Below are 25052 nucleotides of genomic sequence, written 5' to 3' on the forward strand. Positions count from 1 at the left end.
AAATTAAATTAAAGTATTAGATTGAACGTGTTTATTTATTGAAATTCTGTACAATAAATTAATGAAAAAGACTGCTTTCACAATATGATAATAAATACAATAAAGTGGAGTGCTTCGAGGCCATTGCTTTTATATCGTGTAGGCCATAATGTTCTCCCTGGTCCACTCGGGGTTCTGCTCGACGCTCAGCATGTTCCGGATCTCCTCCGGCGGAAACGCCGCCAGCTTGTTCAGCGGGAACACCTCGCTCGACCTTCTTCGCCACTGCTAAAGTCCTCGCGGACACCGGTCAGGGCGACGCCTACACGATAGTTGCGGCTGCGGCTGCTGCTGTTGATGCGGGTGTTGAGTCGACGCTAGCGTCGGAACCTGGCGCAAAATATTCGAGCTTGATGAACCACTGATACTGGAACTCGGCCGGGTTGGAATGGTGCACATGCTGCGGCCTGACCTGGCTTGTCGACGAGCACACCGTGCTGCTGCCGTCCGTCGTCAACGCCGCTACAACCTGCTGCTGCTGTTGCTGCTGAGGGGGCATTCGCATTTGCGAAGCGGCACAGGCCGTAATCGATGCCATCAAGTCGGTAGACAGTCCGAACGATACGAACTTGGGCTGATGGGACCGCCTCCGCCACCGCCGCCGCCCATCACCGGGCGAATGTGGTTCTGGTGTTGCTGATGGCGTGGATGTTGGGGCTGGGAATGGGCCGTAGTTCGGAATGGGCTTCGGCTGCTTGAGACAAGGCATTTGCGGCGCAGACAGCTGATGTTGTTGTCACTGTTGCTGCTGCTGCTGGACCGGACTCCTCATCGGCGGTGGAATCAACGGTCGGCCGCTGGCCGTCAGGTGCTGTGCTATCTGGGGACGAATCTGCTGGCGGGTTCTGGAAGAGGCAAGATTGAGCTTGGAAAAAAATACAAAAATAACCATTTCAAACCAACCTTTCGCCTCCGGGACATTTACATGTGGTCACTGGCCAGCACGATGCGTATCTTCTGCGTCGCCAGCACCAACGACATGATCGCCTCGCACTCCATGGCCTGGGCCGCTTAGTCCAGGAAGATGTGTGTAAAGTGTCCCTTGGGCAGTTCGAGCCAGGCCAGCTCCATCGAAATGTTCAGCGATACCACCACGATGCGATACTTGAGAATGTTTTCGACGGTTGGCCGCCGAAAGATGCGCACGTTGATGTTCAGGTCGATCAGACAGTACTAAGAGATAAAGTTCAGTTAATATCGTAACAAACAAACAACTCAAAACCCCCTACCTTCTGGACGATGCTGTTGACGGTGGCGACCCAGCGCTTGTAATAGTAAACGCGCAATGGTTTGGCCTCCTCCCCACCACCCTCCTCGACCCACTGGTGCAGGTAGTCCTTGATATACAAATCGGCGGCCGAATTCGACTCCGGCTGCAGCAGCAGCTTTTTGATGGCCTGCGCCAGCGTGTACGTCTTCCCGGTGCCAAAGGGCCCAACCAGCAGGATCAGAGACAGCGTGATCGAAATTGGCGTGACGCGTCCCATTGGCGCTGCGGAGTCCACGGGATCCGGAAGTCGGCGATTTTCTCGATCGCGCAATATGAAAAAAGAAAGATAATTTAAGGTTAGTTGTAGGTCTGTAAATCCCGCCGGAAGGAGCACTCCTGTTTTGGGGGCGTATAAGGCAGATTTGAAAGTGTTTCGCCGGACGGTAAAATTCTTTTTCCCCCCAGAACAATCAAGATTTCAAGATCCGGTTTGGGGGAAGCGGGTTCTTACCTTTTCCGGTGACGACCGGAAGATTTGCAAGCCGGAAGGTTGAATTTTACTTCCCCCAGACCGATGAAGCAAGAATTCGATTTAATCCGTCTACAAAAACATTCCTTGGGCAGCTATTCTAGGTTATCCGGCCTGGAGGAAGCGTACTCTTGCCTTTCCCGGTAACGACCGGAAGATTTGTAGAAATTCTTGCCGAAAGGTGGAATTTTTTACTCCACAGGCCGAAGAACCCAGCATTCGACTTTATCCACTGAAGATTCCCTGCCAGCTTTTCGTGGTTATACGGTTTGGAGGAACAGGAAACTTACATTTTCCGGGCGCAGCCGATGGTTTTGCCTGAAGTACTGCCGGATGATAGTATTTCGCTTCCCCCAGACCGAAGAACCAAGAAATCAACCGAAGGCGGCCACAAAAGCATTCACTGGCCTGTAATTCTTGGTTTTCCGGTCTGGGGGAACCGAAATCTTGCACTTTCCGGCCGCAACCGAAAGATTCGTGGAAGTTCCTGCCGGAAGATAGTATTTCGCTTCCCTCAGACCGAAGAACCAAGAAATCAACCGAAGGCGGCCACAAAAGCATTCACTGGCCTGTAATTCTTGGTTTTCCGGTCTGGGGGAACCGAAATCTTGCACTTTCCGGCCGCAACCGACAGATTCGTCAAAATTCCTTCCGGAAGATAGTATTTCGCTTCCCCCAGACCGAAGAACCAAGAAATCAACCGAATCCGGCCACAAAAACATTCACTGGCCTGTAATTCTTGGTTTTCCGGTCTGGGGGAACCGAAATCTTGCACTTTCCTGCCGCAACCGACAGATTCGTCAAAATTCCTTCCTGAAGATAGTATTTCGCTTCCCCCAGACCGAAGAACCAAGAAATCAACCGAAGGCGGCCACAAAAACATTCACTGGCCTGTAATTCTTGGTTTTCCGGTCTGGGGGAACCGAAATCTTGCACTTTCCGGCCGCAACCGAAAGATTCGTGGAAGTTCCTGCCGGAAGATAGTATTTCGCTTCCTCCAGACCGAAGAACCAAGAAATCACCCGAAGGCGGCCATAAAAACATTCACTGGCCTGTAATTCTTGGTTTTCCGGTCTGGGGGAACCGAAATCTTGCACTTTCCGGCCGCAACCGACAGATTTGTACAAGTTCCTGCCGGAAGATAGTATTTCGCTTCCCCCAGACCGAAGAACCAAGAAATCAACCGAATCCGGCCACAAAAACATTCACTGGCCTGTAATTCTTGGTTTTCCGGTCTGGGGGAACCGAAATCTTGCACTTTCCGGCCGCAACCGAAAGATTCGTGGAAGTTCCTGCCGGAAGATAGTATTTCGCTTCCCCCAGACCGAAGAACCAAGAAATCAACCGAAGCCGGCCACAAAAACATTCACTGGCCTGTAATTCTTGGTTTTCCGGTCTGGGGGAACCGAAATCTTGCACTTTCCGGCCGCAACCGACAGATTCGTCAAAATTCCTTCCGGAAGATAGTATTTCGCTTCCCCCAGACCGAAGAACCAAGAAATCAACCGAAGCCGGCCACAAAAACATTCACTGGCCTGTAATTCTTGGTTTTCCGGTCTGGGGGAACCGAAATCTTGCACTTTCCGGCACCTGTCTCACTTCGCACAACACTTACCATTTCAACTCCTATAACCACCAGCTTCAAAATAACACTAAGTCCCGATCTGACAGCGCCCGGGCAAAAATCTCGAAATTATTCTAAGTCCAAAAGTTACACCTTTTTCAGTTCGGACCCCTGAACTGGTAAACGTGTAACTTTTACACTTTTTGCAGTTCGCATTTTACATCTTTTTCAGTTCGAGGGTTGAAACTAGTCGGTGGTGTAAAATCGAACTGCAAAAAGTGTAATGCTGATTCTCCGTGCATAAGATACAAATAGCGCACAGCGCTATCTAGACAAGTTTGGACGAATGACAGGAGGTGTAGATGACAGCGAGAACTGTCACCTACAGATGAAGAAGGAAGAGGAAAAGGGTTAAGAAGAAGAAATTGTTTAAATCCCCACCAATAAAGTTTCCGCACTCGCACAGAACGGTCGAGTTTTTGCTCCCAAAAGTGCGCCGCGTTTTTAATCGTCCGACTGGACGTTCCCCTCCCCGGAAAGTGATCCCCCGATAGTGCCGTCTATCACCTGGCCTGTGAGCTGCCCCGATCCCACCCGCTAACGTCGCTGCTTGCCAAGCGCGGTTCGTTCGCGTCCGTCCCCCAAGTGCGGCCGGCGTGTGTTCCGCGAATCGTCCGGTGTGACCGGCGTGTGTCCCCCGAAAAAGACCCTCAGCGGTGGAAAACGGTCCCGTACCGGCCCGTGAGCTGCCCCGAATCCCCGCACCCGCAGTGTCCCCCATCAGTCACAGTGGCTCTTACGGCTTTTTGAAAACTCACCCGAGTTTTGATCTTTAAAAAGCATTGGAAAGAAGAACTCTTAAAATTTTAGAAAATTTGTGGGTAAGAAGGTTAACTTGTTTTATGTGACTTTGCCAATGTTTTTAAAAATGTACTTTGGCTGTGTTTTTTACTAACATTTCCTATATTTAAAGTAAAAAGAAGTATGCAGTACTTATTCTAGTGCCCCAGACTATGATTCTACGCATTTTTTACAATTTAAATGATAATGGTGCCATTTTATAGCAGAAAATGTGAAAAACATGCAAAAAATTTAAAAAGTTACTGTAAAAACATGAAAAATTAGATAGGCAAAATGTAATGATAGGAGGTGGTAGAATAGGCCAAATACTACCGAAAACAAACTAAACAAGATAAATGCAAATTAAAATACTAAAAATGAAACAAGAAAACCGTAAAACAAGAGAAGCCAAATTTTTCGTAGAACAAAGAATGCTCAAAATGAGCCTCCTAAACACGGGAAATATAAAAATCCTTGAAAAATAAATTGGACACTAGAGGGTTGTTCCAACATTAAATTGCGGCACACTTTATTTAATGTTGGTACCACTGCGCGATTTTGACATTTCGGACGTGCAATATTCGTAACGCCATTTTCGCTTTAAAATCAGGATAGTTCAATCAACAATGTCAAAATACAGTACTTGTTCGGTAGTTGGGCGCCGTTTAACTGGGCTAAGCAAGGACCGATCAAAGGATATTTCGGATACGATTGCTCAGAAACAACATTCTTCACAGTTAGAATACAGATAAGTTTATTACAGAAGAAAACAAATTTATTGTAGTGTAAATAAAATACGATCAAGAGCGAAGCATCTTACAAGCTATATTACAGTAATATATAAATATACTTTTCTTACTCATATAAAATTATACTTCAAAAAGCAAGCATTCTTATTTTAAATTGTGTGCCACCTCTCGTACAAAGCAAAAGAAACATTTTAATTTCACTGTGAGAGTGTAGCGTTAGAAGACGAAAAATATCACTTATTCGCTAACGTGAAAGAAGTTCTTTTTTATTGCATCGTTTTGCATGATTTATTTTTTTTCCAAGCGGTGAAAGAGCGATTTTCGTTTGCCAATGCTGCTTTATATCATGGTAATTATTGTATCACTACAGCACGACCGTAGCCTTAGAAAGTAGTTAAATATGTGTATGATTCATGCTTATTATTTAATAATAAATCCACAAACTTAGCGAAAATTGACCGAAAATTGAAAATTAAATATTAGCAAGAAATAAACAGTAAAGTTATTTCTTCTTTACATATGGCTGCATCCGCTTCCTGCTCGGCTGTCTGTTTAAATAATTGTCTACCTCCAACCAAAATGGCATTCGCGTTAAAAACAAACAAATAAAATAAAGTTCTATAACAAAACAATCAATGGTAGGTTTGGACATCGAAATCGAGTCCCGACGACATTATGCTATTATTGGTATGATGATAAAATTATGTTTAATTACACTTATTAGCTTATCCTTTTCGCTGCTTTATTAAATAAACTATTGTGATAATTATTATTCCGGATGGGTTTGAGATACATTCGATTAGTGTGATAACATTTGTTCTAATTTGTTTGCTTTTATTTGTTTTAAAAAGAACGGATAATCTGTTCATCAACACAAAACCTTTGTGATTTTCCCGTTGAATTCGAACAGTTTGTGCGATGTGAATTCAAAAACTTAAATTTTGACTGCATTTCAAATCTAAACGTGCCCGGCTACCGGATATTACTATCTGAGAGTACGATAAAACGAGGTTTCTAACAATAAGGTAAAAAAAAAAAAACAAAAAAAATACCACTTACAGGATTTTGGCTTTTCAGAGTAGACATGTGTGATCGAGTAATGACAATAAATCATAATCCACATTGCTGCAAACGCAATACAAAATAAACACTAAACGTTGTCCGCCCGCACGCACGGTTCACTTTGGACAACGGCCAAATTTTCCCGAACCACCTACCAGACCGGTGCGGGGAGCTAGGGGGGTTTGCTAATGTTGATGCAACATGTTACCATCACAAACAATCTGTCGCTGCGGCGGCGAGATTTACTTCGATGCCAAAAACATGATCAATCTGGAAGGAGAAAACAAAAAGAGAAATAGTTTAGATACTTAGCTAGCTAGATTTAAGTGTTAAATTGACCAAATTCAAAACAACATTGGAAAGGAGAACTCTTAATATTTTGAGTTTGGTTGTTTGGATTGTTTCTGTGACATTGCCAAGGGTTTGAAAAAAAGATCTTTTTTTTTTTTCACTAACGTCATTTTTTTGACTTCCTGTTTGACATGCTCAACAACCCTACAGAAAAAAAATCCCGTGGAATTTGCCCGGAACTGCTAACTAACTATTTTGACAGTTAGAATACTCGCCTTTCCTTACTAATCTAAATATCTTGCGTGGTTTCTAGCTTTTGACAGCTGTCAATCGTTCCAATTGGCGAATCCGAATCTTCATAATATTCCGTTCTTTGACTAACTCCGGCCAGCAAAATCAAACGGTGCGCTAGTGTGCGTACGCGAAACGTCCTAAAGCTTTTAGCTCCCTCATTTCTACACCTTTTTCATTTTTTTAATTCACTTTTGCAATTTTTGCTTGATTTTCACATTTTCTACTATAGAACGATACCATCATAATTTAAATTGGGTATTATAGCCCTATGTCAATTTTTATTTACAACGGTAAACAAACACGTTTAAAAACCATTTCTAAACACTTTTTTTTATTTCAATGCAAAAAAAAAATTGACAAAACAACATTTTTTGATGGATCAACTATGGTCCCCTTGAAACGAGCTGTCATGTAGGAGCTTTTCTGTCAAGAAGGACCGCGAGGTTAATTTTTCAAAATTGATTTAAAAATCCATTTAAAACTCTTTGTGGTGCGTTATCGCTGGAAACAATAATATCAGCAATCTAAGCTTCATTTTAGGCCCAATTGTAAAAAAAACAGTGGTATAGTTTGGTACAGTACAGAAATTACTGTATACACACCAAATTTTGGACTGTCATTTCAGTAAAATAATTAACCCTCTACAACCCAACCCCGCCTCTAGACGGGCTTCGATTTAAAAAATCGCCAAAAATCCATTTTTCAGCCAATTTTTGATCTTCAAAAAGCATTCGAAAGAAGAACTTTTCAAATTTTGGAAAATTTTAGGGTTGGAAGTTTGACTTGTTTTATGTGACTTTGCCAATTTTTTAAAAAATGTATTTTTTTTAGGGGTCAACTTTGGCTGTGTTTTTTACTAACATTTCCTATATTTTAAGTAAAAAGAAGTATGCAGTAATTTTTCTAGTGCCCCAGACTATGCCTCTACGCATTTTTTACAATTTAAATGATGATGGTTCCATTTTATAGCAGAAAATGTGAAAAACATGCAAAAAATTGAAAAAGTTACTGTAAAAACATGAAAAAATTAGATAGGCAAAATGTAATGATAGAAGGTGGTAGAATAGGCCAAATACTACCAAATACAAAGGTAAACTAAACAAGATAAATGCATATTAAAATACTAAAAATGAAACAAGAAAAACATAAAACAAGAGAAGTAATTTTTTTCGTAGAGTTGCTCAAAATAACCTCCTGAACACGGGAAAAATAAAAATTTTCGAAAAAAAAAATTGGGCAGTAGAGGGTTAACTGAATGCGATTCAGTAATCGTCACTTTTGCTGAAATTCGGTAATGAACAAAAACATTGCTGAAAAAACAGTAACTGCATATCTGTCAAACTGAAATGTCACTTATGACTTATTGTTTAGATGCTGCCGAGAGAAAATCCTCTTTCAAACATGTTGTGTTTTTTTTTTAATTTGTGTTGTGATCTTTAGAAACCAAGGTAAGAAAAATGTTAAAAACAAATGCCTCGATGCTAACCACCTGTTTCTTAGGTTTGGACGTTTGATGAAACAAATGTACAAATAACAGAACTGGAAACATTTTCAATGACAAGCAAAATCAAATTTTGATAACTGAAATACCAGCAACGATTGCTGAATCTTCAGCAAATGATCTGTCAAACTGCCACAAGAAAATTACTGAATTTTCAGCAAAATAATTTGACGTTTCTTTTGCTGAAATTTCAGTTGTTTTGACAACCATTTTTAATCTAATCTAATCTAATCTAATCGAACACAAGCGCAGCCAGTCCGAAGAAAGCATCCTGGAAGAACTTGTGGTTAGATTACGCCCCAAGTTCTTTCTTGTCTATATTAATAATTGCAGTACATCCGAGTTACCCCGAAAATGTATAGCAAAAATTAAAGCGGCCAGGCCTACTGCGTTGTTTTGACAACCATTTTTACCGAAATTTCAGTAAATCATTAGTCAAAGTGACAAATATCAGTTAACTGAGAATTCAATAAAATCTAAAATACTGAATCGTCTACCGAAATTAAAACTTTACCTGAATTTCACTTAAAAAAATTTGGTGTGACACAGCAAATTCTGATGTTTGATTTCAGTTAATATTTACTGAAAACTGCACTACTGAAATTTTCTGTTAGTTTTTCGCTGAACTTCAGTTAAAATTTGTATAGAGCTGTCAAAGTTTGCTGAAATTTCAGCAAGTTTTCATTTACTGAGAATTTCAGTATATTTAACTGAAAACAGTAATGAGAAATTGGTGGGAAATTACTAGGGGAACAGTATCTAACTCCATCTTGCCTCTAATGTTGCCATATCAGCACTTTGAGGTTCAATTACAGCTCATAAAAAGCGTTTTCAACTGAAATCGAGTGATGAGTAGCTCAATAAGAAGTGAGAAAGCAAGTTTCTATAAACAGTTTTACAAAATAAATTGTTTAATAGTTAAAATCAGCAAATTAGGTAGAGTTTGGAGGGAGTGCTGCCCCTGGGTGCTGAATAGTGGTTCGCAAAAGGGCCTTAATTTTGAACTGTCAAAGTGGAACCAATTTACTGTTCGCCAAAAGGAGAGAGTATTGTTATCGATAATTGAAAATTGTTTTTTTTTAGCAAGAATGCAAAATGCTTTTCAGGACCTAAAGTTGATGTCGAGAAATGTTAAGAAAGTTGAAGGCAAGATCGTTTTTTTTTTTAATTTATGAATGGAATTCGTTTATGGAGTCGATGCGGTTGTATTCATTCAGATGCTGTCTTTATCGTTTGGTTCCGTTTGAAACAACCCTCTGGCACCACTGTAAATGGCTAGAACGTTTGACAGTTACCAAAACCTCGAAGAGCCCACGTAGTAGTATTAGTGAAGAGCCCACGTTGTTTATCGTGGGCTCTTCACTAATACTACTACGTGGGCTCTGTGAGTGTAGCAGTATTGGTGTTGTCTGTTTGTTTACACCAAAGGGCTTTTGTTAATTTGATTTGGTTAACCGCGGTGGATTTTCTTGAAATAATTCGAACTGTCAAAAATCCACCAAAGCATCTACCGGTGGTTACTTTTCTACCACAGATTTTTGTGCGATCAATGTGGTAGATGCTTTGGTGGATTTTTGACAGTTCGAATTATTTCAAAAAAATCCACCGCGGTTAACCAAATCAAATTAACAAAAGCCCTCAAATCTTCAATCTTGTGTGTGTAAATCTGTTACGAAAAAAGGTGAGAACTGTTGCTCCGATTGACCGGGAAGATTTGCCGGGTAGTACTGGACCGGGGACTGGCCAAGTCACGCTGTTGATCCTTCCGAACAATTCGCTGCAATCTCCGGCAGGGAGTAACCGACCAAGTGCAGAAACATCCGTGATTCCGGTGATTGTGGTGGAGCTGGTATTTCCGAGCATCCTTCGATAACCTTCTCCGAGGACTGGCCCACTTCCGCTGTCGACTCACACAGGGAATCGAAGGAATCGCGTGCTTGTGTAGAATTCGACCTTTTGTGGACTCACAAGAAGTTCATCGCGAAGTGGTTCGAACAAATAATTTGATTTGATTTCATTTGAACTTTGATATGGCAAAAACCGTCTTCATCGCCACTTCGTGGAGCATTTATCCATAGTCTCTGGCGTTGGAAATCCGTCCCGTGTCGTTATTTTTTCATGGATATCATTTCAACATTATGGAATTCTGCCTTTTTTACCACGCGGTTTGTTTATTTTCAAATTTTGACAGCAAATGCGTTCTTCATCTTCTTTGTTGTCTTCATGTTCGCGTCGAACATTTATTTCATAAAAATGGCCGTCGTGACAGAGGGCTGGTTTGAAAGCTTTTTGTTGAATCAACGCAAGACGTCAAAGCAACTTTTTCAAAACAACAAAAGATTTTTGTGGAATTGTCAAAATCAAGGTTTATTTCAACGCAAAATCGGCGTTTATTATATCCAACAAAAAATTTGTTGAATCAAACCTCGTACAGGTTCATTCTACAAAATATTTTTCTGCGTGCTGTCACTTTTTACACGGCGCTCACGCACACTATCAAAACAAACGTTTGATAGTGTATGTGAACTCCGTGTAAAAGGGGTGTCAAACTGAATAGTGACCCCGTTCGTTTGACAACAGTTGGTGTTAAACCATCGGGGTTTGAGGGTATCCAGATTTTTAAGCAAAGATGGCGTTACGAATGGTGAACGCCCGAAATGTCAAAATCGTGCAGTGGTACCAACATTAGAAAAAAAGTTTGGCTGTCATACCATGGCACACTTTTTTGTAATGTTGGTATCACTGCGTGATTTTGACATTTCGGGCGTTCGCCATTCGTAACGCCATCTTCTCTTAAAAATCCGGATAGGAAATGTTAGTCCAAGTTGACCCAGAAAAAAAATATTTAAAAACCTATTGGCAAAGTCACATAAAACAAGTCAAGCTTTCAAACGTAGAATTTATAATTTTAAAACTTCATTTTTCTTTCCTTCTTTTTTTCTTAGAGTCAGCCATCACCCTGATATTTTAGGACGTTTTCACCCACCTGAAGTTGATCGCCTTGGCCGCCAGCAGCCGGTTGCACTCGGCCGTGTCCGGCAGCGGCAGCAGCTTGAACGGGCTCTCCGTTTCCGTCTCGGTAAAGTCGTGCTTGTAGATCTGCGTTTCGCTCTTAATGTCCGAGAAGGGGCCCCGCAGCACGAAAAAGTGCATCGCCAGCGGGCTCGACGTCTTCGACTTCAGGATCAACTGATAGTTGATGTCCCGCTCGCACGACTGGTGCGGATCGCGCTGGCTCTTGTTGATGATGGCCTTCACGACCCACTGGTGGTTGAAGGCGGAGAAGCGCGACGTCTCGTAGTACAAACGGTGCACGTACTCGTCCGTACGGTATGGCTTCATCTGGAGATCTGTTTTTGTTGGGGAAGGGGGTGGGAGGAAAAATAGCAAGATTGATACAGAAGAGGTGATTAGATTGACTTTTCAAGTTGGGAGACTGTTCAAAACCGGCTTCCCGGCAATATTCTACCATTGAAGATAATCTTCTCGTAACTCAAGAGATCGATCAACGTGAGGAAAAGCTTCTTCTCCTCGGCGGCGCGGGCATCGTGGGCGTGCAGAGCCACCATCACCTCGGCGCCGGACTTTTTCGGATGGGCGCAGTTGGTCTCGTGCGTGGGGACCTCGTGGATGGGGCCGCGCCACTGGCACCCAATGCGGGCAAACTTGCAGTCGGTCGGCCGCTCCTCGCACTCATTGCTCTCGTGGTACTCAACGGACTTGTTCGGGAACTCATTGCCGCAGTACTGGCACTCACTGGGCAGCTCCGACACGGCCTTCTCGACGGCCAAGTTGCGCGACGAGTTGTTCTTGTTGATCTCGGTGCGACAGTTCGGGCAGGTCGCGTTCTGGTCACGCAGTCTGGTTGGGCAAGGAAACAGGTGTGTCAGTTGGGACCTCAACCTATTTGGATCGATACTTACCTGCCGTCGGCCAGCAGGTGGGTGAAGCATCCGGCGCACATCAGATGTCCCATGGAACACTGCAAGCGAACACACGTGAGCGGATGGCGAGAAGAAGAGAAAAAAGAAACAGCAATTGGTTAATAAGGCACGGGTCAGTCAGACGGTTCGGCGGTTCCTGCTGTTTGGAATTAGAAAATTTTGGGTTACTGTTCAAAGATACAAGTCCGAAAAAAACGTTAAGTTTGGGATCGAATAGAAAGAAATTTGTAAGCATTTTTACATCAAGTTACGATCGAACGAGGACCGAACAGAAACTTACTAAAATAACCCAACCTGTAAGAGGGAAAGAAAAAAGAAAGAAAAAGGAAAAATAGCATTGATTAAAAAACACGTCGGATTTCTTCTGGTGGAAGTCAGGGGGCAAATCTCTTTCTTTTCTTTCCGATCGCAACCAGTTGTGTGATATTTCATTGCTCTAAACTTTTCACTTTATTGTTCAGCAACAGGACACGGCCAAGTGGAGACACACACGAGTGGACAAACCCCAGCTAACCCACAATTTACCGACAATCTTAATCACTAATGAGTAAATAAAAAGATAAAGGGTTTCGCTTTTCCTCGCACGTTTATTTCAGGTTTTTTTGTGGTTGTACAACAACAAGTTTTTTTTTGTTTTTCGTTTTTTCCGTATTTTTTATGATTGTATATTTTTCCTTTTTTCTAATTATTTGTAATTACGATTAATTTATAATGAAATGTTATGACTTTTATGAGACTTTGAGCATAGTTTAAGTAACAAACGGAGCAATGTTCTGTGTCAGTCTAGAAAATACTACTTCAATTCTAAGTGTTAGGCTATGATCTTACATGGTTAGGATTTTTTAAACATTTTCAATTGATACTACAGGTGACATTTTTATTAGTCTACACAAACAGCAGTTCCAATTCGGTACGTAACAATCATTTGAAAACATTTTAACATCGTGTTACAATCCGCTTTTTGTCTATGATCACATTGCCAACTCTAGTCAATCTACCTCACTACGAACTTAAAAACCGCCGAGAAGCTGGCTTTCTATTTGCTTGATTTGCGTTCCGCGTCTCTAAAGTCTAAGGCCCTGCTGCTGCACATGTTCAGAATGCAAATCTGGCAAACGGCCCAAGCCAGCCTCTCCAAGTAAATGCATTCCATACTCCGTCGTCCAAGCGCTCATACAGACACGCACTCGTTTCCGTTGGATCATTCACACAAGCAAGCACTCACAAGTCACACACGTGTTTCTATCATGTCAATTGCTTTTAATTGAACACACTCTAGGCAGCACTCGAACGACTCACACAGTTGTTGATAGATGGAAAAAGGAACTCAAAATAAGCTAAACTGAAAACGTCAAAAGGTCATTCATACGATTTCTACCACGCGACAAGTCATGTGAGATTTGAGTTACTCATAGTAACATGTAAACCCTTACAAAAAAAATCATGATTTTCTGAGTTCAATATCCCACTTTTCATACGAATTTTTCAGTTCAACCCATATAACCATTAACTCAAAAAATCGTTTGAAAAGTGGGATATTGAACTCAGAAAATCATGATTTTGTGTAAGGGTGTAAGTTGACATCGAAACACTCACTCAACACATCGATGAGTGACCGAGACAGTGTCGAGAAGCTTGAGAGATATGGGCCAACTCATAGTTGGCTGCACAAATTTATACATGCATCAAAATGGAAAGGTGCTCATTTTTTTACGGATTATGCAAGGTATTCAGCTTGGGCTGCTGAATACCTTAAATTTGTATCAGTTCTTTCAGCGACAATCTTGGCTGTTATGGGTCTCTCATCGAAATATATGAGTTCATTAGTAGTTTTAAATAATTCAGTAACAACATTTCAAAAGGGTGAAACCTACAATCCTGCCGTTTCGGGAAAATCAACATTCAAAATTTTGCAATTTAGATCAATTCCTATTTCCACAAAAAAGCAGTAATACCATCAATTTTGTCAATACGTAATAGAAAATAGCAATAATTTCATCATATAGAGCAGTTTGAAATTAATTAATGTATTTTTGCTATTAAAAATTGAGAAAAAGAAATTACGCCTTTTTGAAGAGCGTGTCTACATTTTCGCCCCACCGTATTCGCCACCTACCAAACCGAAAACATGTCCCAAGAAAAGGTAAATTATGGACCTTCATGTCTGGATTGTGAAATCAGACCAGATCCGATACTACAATAATTTAAGTTAAAAAGTTATGTATTTAGGATCATACAAATCAGTGTTTGTTGTGGAATAGAGGAGAAAAGCAACTCTCGACAAAATTTTGAGGCTAGGAATTTTGACAGGTATGATTTTCATAAAGTATTCGCCTCCTTTTCTCTCCCACAGAAAACTGGGGACAATGTAGCTGTCAAACTAGGCCAAACTGTTAAAGTCACTCACAAAATGAACTTTGAGTGATTTGAGTTCATTTCTGACGTCACGATTTTCTTCTCTATAGAGGAGAAAATCGTGACGTCAGAAATGAACTCAAATCACTCAAAGTTCATTTTGTGAGTGACTTTAACATTTTGGCCTAGTTTGACAGCTACCTCGTTCCCAGGTTTTCTGTGGGAGACTTTATGAAATCATACCTGTCAAAATTCCTAGCCTCAAAATTTTGTCGCGAGTTGCTTTTCTCCTCTATTGTGGTCAGAGACATCAGAAACATACATTTTGATCCATTTTGAGGATTGTCAGGTTAAAATTCACTAAATTTTTCTTTCTAAATATACGTCGGAACTTGCAGAAAACACTACATTCGCCCCTCGTGGTTGGGTGAAAACACAAGGGCGGAAACTCAATTTGGTTTGTTTTGATTGATGTTGTTGATTAGCCCTTTTGTTTTTTGCTTGTAAAACAACGCAGTTTCGGAATTTTGAGATGTTGGAGGGTGTTTTAGAATCAGTTTTGTTTGTTTACATGATTCTGACGAAAACTCAGTTTGTTTACATCTGAGGGTTTCGCCCTTTTGAAAAGTTGTTACTGAATTGTGTTTGAAAAGCTATGGCTGAGAGCGAGTGACTTCAATAGAAGAGAATCTCGTGACGTCAGAAATGAAATCATATCACTCAAAGTTCATTTTGTGAGTGACTTTAACATTTTGAGCTAGTTTGACAGCTACATTGTCCCCAGTTTTATGTGGGAGAGAAAAGGAGGCGAATACTTTATGAAAATCATACCTGTCAAAATTTTGAGGCTAGGAATTTTGACAGGTATGATTTTCATAAAGTATTCGCCTCCTTTTCTCTCCCACAGAAAACCTGGGAACGAGGTAGCTGTCAAACTAGGCCAAAATGTTAAAGTCACTCACAAAATGAACTTTGAGTGATTTGAGTTCATTTCTGACGTCACGATTTTCTCCTCTATTGCAGTATATTGGCATAAAGAGGTTCTATTTGCATGCGGTGAGTTCTTGCAACGAGATTAATTGAGGTCAGTTACTCTTAGCCTTTGCTCATCATGCAGAATCGTCGGATCTTATCAATGTTTACTTGTAAGAAACTAAGACCCCATTACCCCCACTTACTCATGACTTACACTAGTGTCCATGATCATTTCAACTACAGGAACTCATAAGTTGGGATGAGTGACCAAACAAAAGCAAAAGTTATAAAAGCTGAACTTAACAATTTAAATTTGCAGAAGTTTCTCTCCTTGGTTCAGATAACTCAGGACTTCCAGAAAAGAACCCATCACAATCGTCCGTTCAACCCAAAATTGCGACTCAATTTCGCCTGCCAAGTCCGAAAATACCCTCTGGAGACGACGACGACGGTGGACAGCTGTGCTCGCATACTATAAAACCGCCAGACCTTTGAGAGTGAATGGAGATGAACTAGTTCGTTTTCCCCCCGCCGTCGACGAGTTGTTTAGTCCGGTTCGGCCGTGCCGTACCCCGCAATTAACGACTTATTTAGATCGTTGAGTGCAACACGGCCAATTCCGGCGGAGGTCGTCGGCTACCAGCGTGTGCGCGCGTTACGCTACGTTGATCTTCCAAAGACAAGGCCTTGGAGTGTGGAGTACCTCGATGCTCTCGGTACGCATCGGTACATACAGCGCACGCAGTCGAGCCGCGTAAACGGTTGTTCTAAAATTAGAACCCATTTTTCGACTCGGAGTTCTCGCGTTACTCGAGTTTGACATTCTAGTGAGCTTCAAGGTTTAATGAACTCCCCCGTTGCTTTTGGAACGGACACCTAACCTTTCGGGGCAAAAGCGCAAACCGAAACTTGAAAACTGGGTGAAGGAATTTCACGCTCCGATTGCCTCTTCAAGTCCTAACTGCGACTGAGAGAATCCAATTGACTGCAGCATCACTTGAAACGTGAAGATAATTTCACCGATAAGGCCGACGCGCGGCGGTTCGCCACTTTGTCTAGTGGACTCGTGCCTTTCGCGAAATCCACTTGAACGCGCGAGAAAAATGACGCCATCGATGCGGACTTGTTTAGGAAAGTTGTGTTGGGTTGAGAGTTGCGCTGTCCAAACATAGACGACACCAAGGACATCTGGTTAGGGGCAGGTTTCGCATATCGCTCCAAACAAGTTGAGAATTCAACAATCTTTTAATCTAAATCAAATGATAACTGCTCTGAAGTTCTTCCAACAACACGTGCCGTCACCCAACCCCCTCGGACGCGGTTCAATGGATGCGATCTGATCGCGACGTGTAATGTGAGGTTGACACGTGACATGCCCCCAGTGTTACATGTGCCAGTCTCTCAACACGATGCAAAAGTAAACACACGCCGCCACTGCTGCCCGCGTTGTTCTATAGAGAGGTTATTTGATAACAGCTAACTTCTTTACGTGCATGCGATTGCATTTTTAAGTTTATTGCGGCTGCGTCGATGATATTTGAGTCAGGCAAATTTAGTCTTCCGAAGCCATATCGACCCAGAGATTAATTTCTGCATATTGCGGTAATATCGAAACTTCTCCAACACACTGAGGAAAGGCTATAAAAGCACTCGAAAAATGAAATTCTTAATTTGATCTCCTAGACACGTCTTCACGTATACATATCGACTCAGATTCAAATTCTGAGTCTGTGTGTGGTGGGTTGTTGATAAAAAACAATTGCACTGGGTTATCTCGGCACTGGCTCAACCGATTTTGTCTGTTTTGATCTCATTCGATCCGTCTTAGGGTCCCATAAGTCGCTATTGAAAATTATTAAGTTTAGTTTAGTACTGCAAAAGTTATACCGTAAACTGGGGTGACTTTGATAGGTTTTTCAAATGCCCGTCAAATTAATATTTAAACATTTTTGAGAATTTTGAATATGTAAGCATTAAGGGAAAGCTTATTATCGAACATATATGCAAAAATGTGACTGTTACAACCCTATCAAAAGTTATAAGCACTTAAGTGTTATTTATGCACTTTTTGGACGCCGGATTTCACCCTTAAAATGTGCGGAAGGCACAAACCACCTAAGGGTGGATTAAGTAACGTTTTTTTTGTATTTGGGCTCATTAATATTCAAAAGCTGTATCTTAAGAAGTGATTTTTTTCCGCAAAGTAGTAAGTTATGATTAGGACTTTAAAGAAAAAAATATTGGTACACGGAAATAACCGAATTTTTCAATTTTAACTATTTATCACTTAGGACGGCAGTGTTGAAATTCGAGCGAGAAGAAGGAAAGCATTTTCGTTCGCGTTCTTGCTCTCGCTGCGAGCGCTCGCGGGCGCCTCGTGCTAGCCGTTCGTCCCAAGCTAGCAATTTGTTTATCCGATACTTTATCGGGATTATGAATGCGAACCAGGCGATGGTATAGAGGTGTAACTTCAATCGCTGTGTAGTTTTTTGTTCGTTTCTGACACGTTTAACTTCTCACGAACGGGCAATTCTGGCTCGCGACAAAGCCCGTTTGCGAGCGGAGGAGAGCACGGACAATCGGTGAGTTTCTCTCGGCAGCTCGAGACTCACGGCGAGAACTCGAGAGAGAGGATTTTTTTCTCGCGAGAGCGCGAGAATACCAACAATGCTTAAGAGGCAGTTTTTCTAAATATTGCTCGGTTTGTTCTAGAGGTCGTATCGAGGTGCTCCGATTTGAATGAAACTTTCAGCGTTTGTTTTTCTATACATGAGATGAGCTCATGCCAAATATGAGCCCTCTACGACAAAGGGAAGTAGGGTAAAATGGGCTTTGAAGTTTGAGGTCTAAAAAGCATAAAAAATCTTAAAATTGCTCGCATTCTGTAAAACTTAATCAATTCCAACTCTCTTAGATGCATTCGAAAGGTCTTTTGAAACCCTTCAAAATGTGCCATTGACATCCAGGGTTGGTTTGACTTTTTCTCATAGCTTTTGCAAATTACTGTTAAAAATTGATTTTTTTGAAACCTTAATATCTTTTTGCAACAGCCTCCAGCACCCATACTCCTATTGGTCAAAAGTTAAGGAATTTCATGGACTATCTACGGTATTAACTTTTTGGCCAATAGTTTTTTGATTTTTCTATAACAAACATTTTACAACGTTGGTTTTTTGCCCTGTAGGGCAAAAATTCGAAATCCTGTCATATTCGAAATCCTTGGAAGATTTCACGTAAGTTAGAAGTATTGGAGTTGTAAATATGATTGGAAAAAATGCCATTAAGATTGAATTAAAATGTTTTAAACAATTTTTTGGATTAGGGATAAAACAGGTTTTCGCCTTTTTTGTGATTCGTAAACAAGATCTAACTTTTTGCCTTCCTCACCTTACTGAGGAAAGGCTATAAAATCACTCACAAAATGAACTTCTTAATTCGACCTCGTAGACGCACCTTCACGTATACATATCGACTCAGAAACATGTTCTGAGCAAATGTCTGTGTGGATGTGTGTAGGTGGGTGGGCAAAAAAATTGTCACTCGATTATCTCCGGACTGGATGAACGGATTTTGACCGTATTAGTCTCGTTCGATCCATCTTGGGGTCCCATTGGTCTCTATTTACAATCAGCAAGTTTAGTTAAGATTGTAAAAAGGGTGGTTTTTGCAAGAAACCCTATCATGTTATACATTTTCAGAAAGGTATTAAAAAGACCTTTCCAATGAGCCCAAAACATTGAAGATCTGACAACCCTTTCAAAAGTTATTAGCACTTAAGTGTTATTTATACACTTTTTGGAGGCCGGATCTCAGATATTTCAGTAAAAATTATGTCCGGGTCCATCATGCGACCCATCGTTAGTTAGATAATTAAAAGACCTTTCAAATAAAACATCAAGGATCTAACAACCCTATCAAAAGTTATTGGCACTTAAGTGTTATTTATATACTTTCTGAAGGCCGGATCTGAGATATTGTGATAAAAATATTGTCTGAATCTTCCATGTGAACTTTCGTTGGATAGGTTTTTTTTATCAGACCTTGCCGATGAGCCAGAAAAATTGAAGGTCTGTGAACCCTATCAAAAGAAATCAGTAATAAAATTGATTTGTTAAATATGTTAAGGGAATGTTGCTATTTTTACTGAATGTATTGACTTTATGAATGTGAGGAAGGCACCAACCACCTAAAGGTGGATTAAATATCATTTTTTTACAAAAATTACTATTGGTTGTTGGGATACAGCCTCTTAAGAATTTGGTTTAAATTAAGTTTTTCCAACATTTTTCAACTCGTAATACCTAGAAAACTTTTGGTTCGGTTGGTTTTAATGTTTGAAAATGAAACTTTTCTAAAGTGTTCTGCTTTATCCATACAAAATAAATTCGAAATATTCGATTCAATGATTGTTATTTGAATGGACTAAAAAAACATATTTTTGACATTTTCTTTTTTTTAAATTAAACATTGAATAGTTTTCGAAATCTCGGTGAGTTTAAAAAAAGAGGGCTAATAAGATGACACTGAGAAAAAGTTCTAATCTTAACCTAAAACATTGCGGAAGACACCAAATCGATCATAAAATCTCGTCTCAAGATACATATTTTCGGATAATCTACTAATGATCCAAATTTTGTTTTTTTGACATATGGAGCTAATTTTCAAAGTTTCATTCAAATACAAAATTTAAAAAAATCTAGAGAACTGCTCTCTTTGAGAATTTAGGCAAACCGAGTCAATATAGTTTGCTTAGTGTTTCACAACCAAACTTTTTAATTTTAAACAGCAGATTTAAGCTTTTCAATCATATTAAAGCATGTGGCGATTAAATTAAATATGTTGGATGATAGGGTTTTTCTGGTATTCCGGAAGTGTTCCCAAAGGGCCACCGGTCATCGGTTTTAGATTGGCTAGGATGGGTCAGCAAACAACGGCATGACCATAGATTGACAAATCATTTAACTTCACGAAGTTTGGTGTGCAACACGATGGCGTTTCATGAAAAAAAAAGTCTAGTTGGCCATCGGGTATCCGGTAACCGATTCCAGGTTTCCCGGAACTGGCCAGTAATACTCCAGACTGGTTCTAGCTATCGTGTATTGAATGAACTTTTTGGATGTTCCGGATTTCCGGACCGGTAGGTCACCTGGCCCTAATATAAATATTTGTTATCAAAGTATAGGAAAATACCTGTCGGTTCAAAGTTGGGGTCTCAAAAAGGTATTTTTCCGGTTGTAGCAGATTCCCGGTGGCCACAGTGACCAAATCCAAATATTTTGAAAAGGAGACATTCTAAGCTTTAATTTGAGACCAAGAGAACCGGATTTGGTCAAAAACTGGATTATCGGAGTTTTTTGAAATTTGAGGTCGAAAAGAACCCAAAATTCCTCTCTTAGCTTTTGAATAGCAAAAGTTATAGCGAATTTAATATTCAAAACGTTACTCTTAATCTACCTTTAGGTGGTTGATGCCTTCCTCACATTAATACAGGCTTGAGTATTATATCAAACAGAAAAGTGGATAAATTACACTTAAGTGCTTATAACTTATAATAGTGTTATCAGATCTTCAATTATTTAGGCTCGTTGGAAAGGTCTTTTCAATACCTTTCAAAATATGTTTATCAAGACAGGTTTTCTTACAAATCCACCCTTTCTACAATCTTCCGGAATGTTATCAAGATCGTTTTTTCAGCATAACTTTTAAAGTATTTAACTAAACTTGCTGATTTTGAATAGAGACTTATGAGACCCAAAGAAGGATTGAATGAGTCCAATGCGGTCAAAGTCCGATTAGTTGTAAAAGTTTGTATATTCTATACATATTTTGTTTTTTTTTTCAATACATCTAGAATAAATTTTCAAAACAACCTATCCGTCATGGGTTTCCTATGCAGAAAGGATCTTTTGAAAATTTAATCTAGATATACAACATTCCTGCAATAAACTCCAATCGAACCCCAAAACAGGCAACGACACCAAGAAAAATCAATTCCGCAGCCATATTTACTCCGGCCTGCCTGTGTGTAATACATTAGCCCAGCCAAAACATTGCGAACCTGCGCTAAACCCCTTCTCGCGACTGCGTTGCCATTTGTTGTTGTTGTTCTTTTTATTGCGTCTCAGCCCAGGTTCCAACTTCCTCTTCTTGGTCGTCGTCGCCGTCATTCACACAAATACACACACGCAAACACTCTCGCACACACAGTAAAACCTCAATGAAGCCAATCAGCTGTTTGTTGGGAAGTACTTGAACACACATGCAACCGTTCTCTCTGGGCCAGCAATACGAACGAGCCAACGGTAGTCGTCGTAGTGTTCAAAGTGCTGCAGGAAAGACTCATTTAGCATGTTTGACTTTCCGAGAAGAAAAAACGACGACGACGACGATCCTCGTCATGACTCTTTTCGATCAGCTGGGGATTGTTGGGGAACGATTTGGAACGGGGAACCGGACAACTACATCTGAAGGCACTCGCAAGCACTAAATTGATCATTGAACTGCCTTAAATCAGCACTGTTGGCACTACATTGCGTTGTAGGGCAGATTTCCCCGCTGATAAGGTTGGACAGCTGACGTCACCGGTCAAAGTCCCTGCGATAGTTTGGCGTGGTAGTAGTGCTGCACTATAAGTGCTTGCACATTACAAAATGGTGGAATTCTGCGGACCGACGATATCGCGAGAACTGTTCGGGCGCTCGTGTGTTGGTGTTTGTTTTGATTCGGATTATGTGCTGGGTTGAGTTGGGGTTCTCTCCCAACTCCCAACCAACCCACACAATCGTATCGGCTGACTTCAGGGCCAGGCCGTGTTCTGCGCAGTGTGTTTTGATTTTTTTTTGGTATTCTTCAACCAGGAGGGGGATTTCTCTTTTTATTTCGCCTCTTCCACTGCCCAGATATCACGACACGACTTGTGGCGACAAAAATGTGGGCCTTTTGTTGTTATTGTCAGGGACTGGTTTTTTTTTCTGGGTGTGTTGGAGAGTTTGTTTTTTTTTCGTCCAAATATATTTAAATTTAAACCTAATTGGAGACATTCCTTCGGGTGTCGGGGTAAGCTTAGCGCTTTGCTTTGTTGGAGGACACATTCCAAGGCTGCGTGATAAAAAAAAAGTTGCCACGCAGTGCACCACTAGCTGTACACGTGCCCCCCTCGTTCTTTTACGTAACAGGGTAGGCCTTGGATTCCTGGCAGTAGCCAGCGGTTCAGGTGTAACATATTAGGGTGGCCAAATAACTTGGCAAATGACAAAAAATTCGATTAAATAAATAAAACTAAGGCTATCAACTCTCAGATGTGAAAAAGGTCTACATTTCGGACTCAAATATCATGAAAAAAAAAATTTATGTTATTTCAATTTCCTTTGCCTTGTGAATAAAATTCGATTGATCGAAAGATTTTTTATTGACTCCAAAACAAAAAAAAAACAATTTGATATTATTTATTTTTAAAATGTGTGGTGAAACATACACCAAAATAATTCCATTTTCAAATGTTTACCACATTTCTCCCTCCCCTGTAGATTCAAAACAAACATTATTGTCTTCCACTCCCATAAAATAAATCAACGAATAATCTTTGCAGTTAACTTCACGCAATAAGCCTAGCCGCTTTCATTGTGGATAAATAATTTAGAAAATGTGCGGAATCTTTGGCGGAATCCTTAAACACAACTTCAAGAGATTTTTTTTGAAAATGTTCTATAAACATAATGAAGACAATAGCTTATAGGTCCTTCTAAAAAAACTCTATACTTGCACAAATTTCTAAAAATAAATAAATATTTTGGACTGTTTGAAGAAGAAGAAAAAATAAATTTCCCAGCTTAGATCAAGACTTCCCTGATTACCAGACTTGTTACTGGGCATAAACCTTTCCGGCGGCTCCCAACTCAACCACACACCAATGATGCATCACTTTTTAAGGGGACAAGGGAAATTCTCCATGGTTAGCTTAGCTTCCCTGATTACCAGACTTGTTACTGGGCATAAACCTTTCCGGCCGCTCCCAACTCAACCACACACCAATGATGCATCACTTTTTAAGGGGACAAGGGAAATTCTCCATGGTTAGCTTAGCTTACATCTCTGGACAAACGATCGGATAAAGAGTTTTTCAATAACATGCTCAAGGCAAAAGACCCTTATGAAAAAAGGATATTGTAAAAAATCGTATTATATCCGATTTGTTGATATTTGTGAATCACTAATTGTGATTGATGTAATTAATTTTCACGATTATTTTCTATTATATAGGCACGCAAAAAAGTAAGAAGAGACTCAGTAAGTTAAGATTTCACTCGATATTTGACATCTGGAAAACAAAAATAATTGGGCCACCCTACGGGTCAGGTCTAGCGCCCAGAACGACTCGTAGCGGAGAGTGAGAGACAGGTGAACTTTTGCAACCAATGCACACCAACACCAGCAGCAGATTCGTCAAACGGCTGGGTTGGGGAGTTGAGGGTTGGCCAACTAGTTGAGAGGCCTCAAAAGCAGGAGGGAGGGGTGGAGGAAAAGTGTTACGACGACCCAAATTTGGGCTCGGTAGATTGCGGTGTGGGAGGACGCGGGAAAATATCGCTGGTACTTAACTGCAAGAGTGTGCAAATCTTGCTGAGGAGGGGTGGCTGGGAAATCGGATGGAACAGGTGATGGATCGATAAATTTACCTGGTACATCGCGGTCCGGGGTAGGTCCAGGCAAACGGCACAGCACAGGATGCCCCCGAGGCGTGCCTCGAGCTTCTCGATCATCTTGGTCGAGGGTTTATCGATTTTCTTTCGCTTCGCTTCCGGTTCGTCGTCGCCGGAGCGATCCGCCGAGCGGCCCGTTTTGGACTCTTTGACCTCGACCTGCGGTGGCGGCTGCTGCAGGCTCAGATTGAGCTGCTGCTGCTGCTGTTCCTGGCCAGCGGTCATAATCTGTTCGCTCAGGTTGAGCCCGTGGGTTTGCTGGGGCTGGGTGGCCACGGAAATCAATAATGTCGACGTTTGACCCCCGGAGGAGGAGGATGACGACGGTGCTGGGGACGAGGACGAAGACGATGCTGCGACCACCAGCGAGGCCGCCGAGGAGGATGCCCCGGACGACGACCCAGCCTGCAAATCGACCGGAAGCTGGTTCATGCCTCCGCCGAGGTTTATCAGATGGCTCGAGCTGGAAGCTGGCGTTTCCACCAAACTGTCTGCCATATTTTTCTCAGAGCTGCTCACTCGCACTCACACGGTTCCAAAACTCGTATGTTTAAGCAGAAAACCGTGCTCAAAAATTGTCTTTTTCAAATAAAACCTGTCTAAAATATCACGAATCACTCTCGGAAAAAATCAAAATGTCAGCCGTCCCCGATTACACGAACTCCAGCGGATTGCTGCGATTCCTCCCGCAGAACAAAGGAAGTCAAGCCTCGGTACGCCTACTTTGGGTGTACAATTCTAGCTGAGCAAAACGCCCCAAAAATCTTTATTTTCTCTAATGTGGCTAACAAAACTCCCCAAAAAACGCCTCCTTTCTAGCGATCACCAAATTTTCCACAGTAAAACAACAAAAAAGTTTTCAATTTTCCGCAGAAAACCAGATTTTCCCCATTTGAAGCAGGGTGGAAAAAGTTTTTTTTTGCACAAAATAGAATGGAATGGGAGAGTCTCTCCGCAGGCCAGGAGCGCACCACAAAACACGTCTTGATCTTCAAAGTGA

The 25052-nt window shown here is 41.2% G+C and overlaps 2 protein-coding genes and 1 pseudogene across 2 annotated transcripts; all 3 read right to left on the reverse strand.

Annotated features, from left to right (window-relative positions):
- Positions 1-16: 16 nt before the first annotated feature.
- On the reverse strand, positions 17-775 carry LOC128092283 (uncharacterized). The gene has a single exon (XM_052710370.1). It carries the CDS (start codon positions 746-748, stop codon positions 302-304), a length of 447 nt encoding a protein of 148 aa, XP_052566330.1. The 5' UTR covers positions 749-775; the 3' UTR covers positions 17-301.
- LOC120415954 (probable helicase with zinc finger domain) lies at positions 17-3449 on the reverse strand (annotated as a pseudogene).
- A 1469-nt stretch (positions 3450-4918) lies between these two features.
- Positions 4919-25052, reverse strand: LOC120415892 (zinc finger TRAF-type-containing protein 1 homolog). Its single transcript, XM_039577531.2, has 5 exons — positions 24029-25052; positions 12003-12061; positions 11549-11940; positions 11066-11429; positions 4919-6263 (listed from the first exon to the last, which is right to left on the reverse strand). Exons 1-5 carry the CDS (start codon positions 24548-24550, stop codon positions 6236-6238), a joined length of 1365 nt encoding a protein of 454 aa, XP_039433465.1. The 5' UTR covers positions 24551-25052; the 3' UTR covers positions 4919-6235.

Source organism: Culex pipiens, chromosome 3 (assembly GCF_016801865.2).
Source record: "Culex pipiens pallens isolate TS chromosome 3, TS_CPP_V2, whole genome shotgun sequence".
In the NCBI taxonomy this organism is placed as follows: Eukaryota; Metazoa; Arthropoda; class Insecta; order Diptera; family Culicidae; genus Culex; species Culex pipiens.

What these genes read in the sequence shown, in the direction of transcription:
- LOC128092283 (XM_052710370.1), bottom strand. Translation starts at nt 748, where the DNA reads ATGCCTTGTCTCAAGCAGCCGAAGCCCATTCCGAACTACGGCCCATTC.
- LOC120415892 (XM_039577531.2), bottom strand. Translation starts at nt 24,550, where the DNA reads ATGGCAGACAGTTTGGTGGAAACGCCAGCTTCCAGCTCGAGCCATCTG. An exon ending in CACCTGCTGGCCGACGGCAG is followed by an intron (nt 11,941 to 12,002) that starts GTAAGTATCGAT and finishes TTGCCCAACCAG; the next exon opens with ACTGCGTGACCAGAACGCGA. An exon ending in CGAGAAGATTATCTTCAATG is followed by an intron (nt 11,430 to 11,548) that starts GTAGAATATTGC and finishes CAACAAAAACAG; the next exon opens with ATCTCCAGATGAAGCCATAC.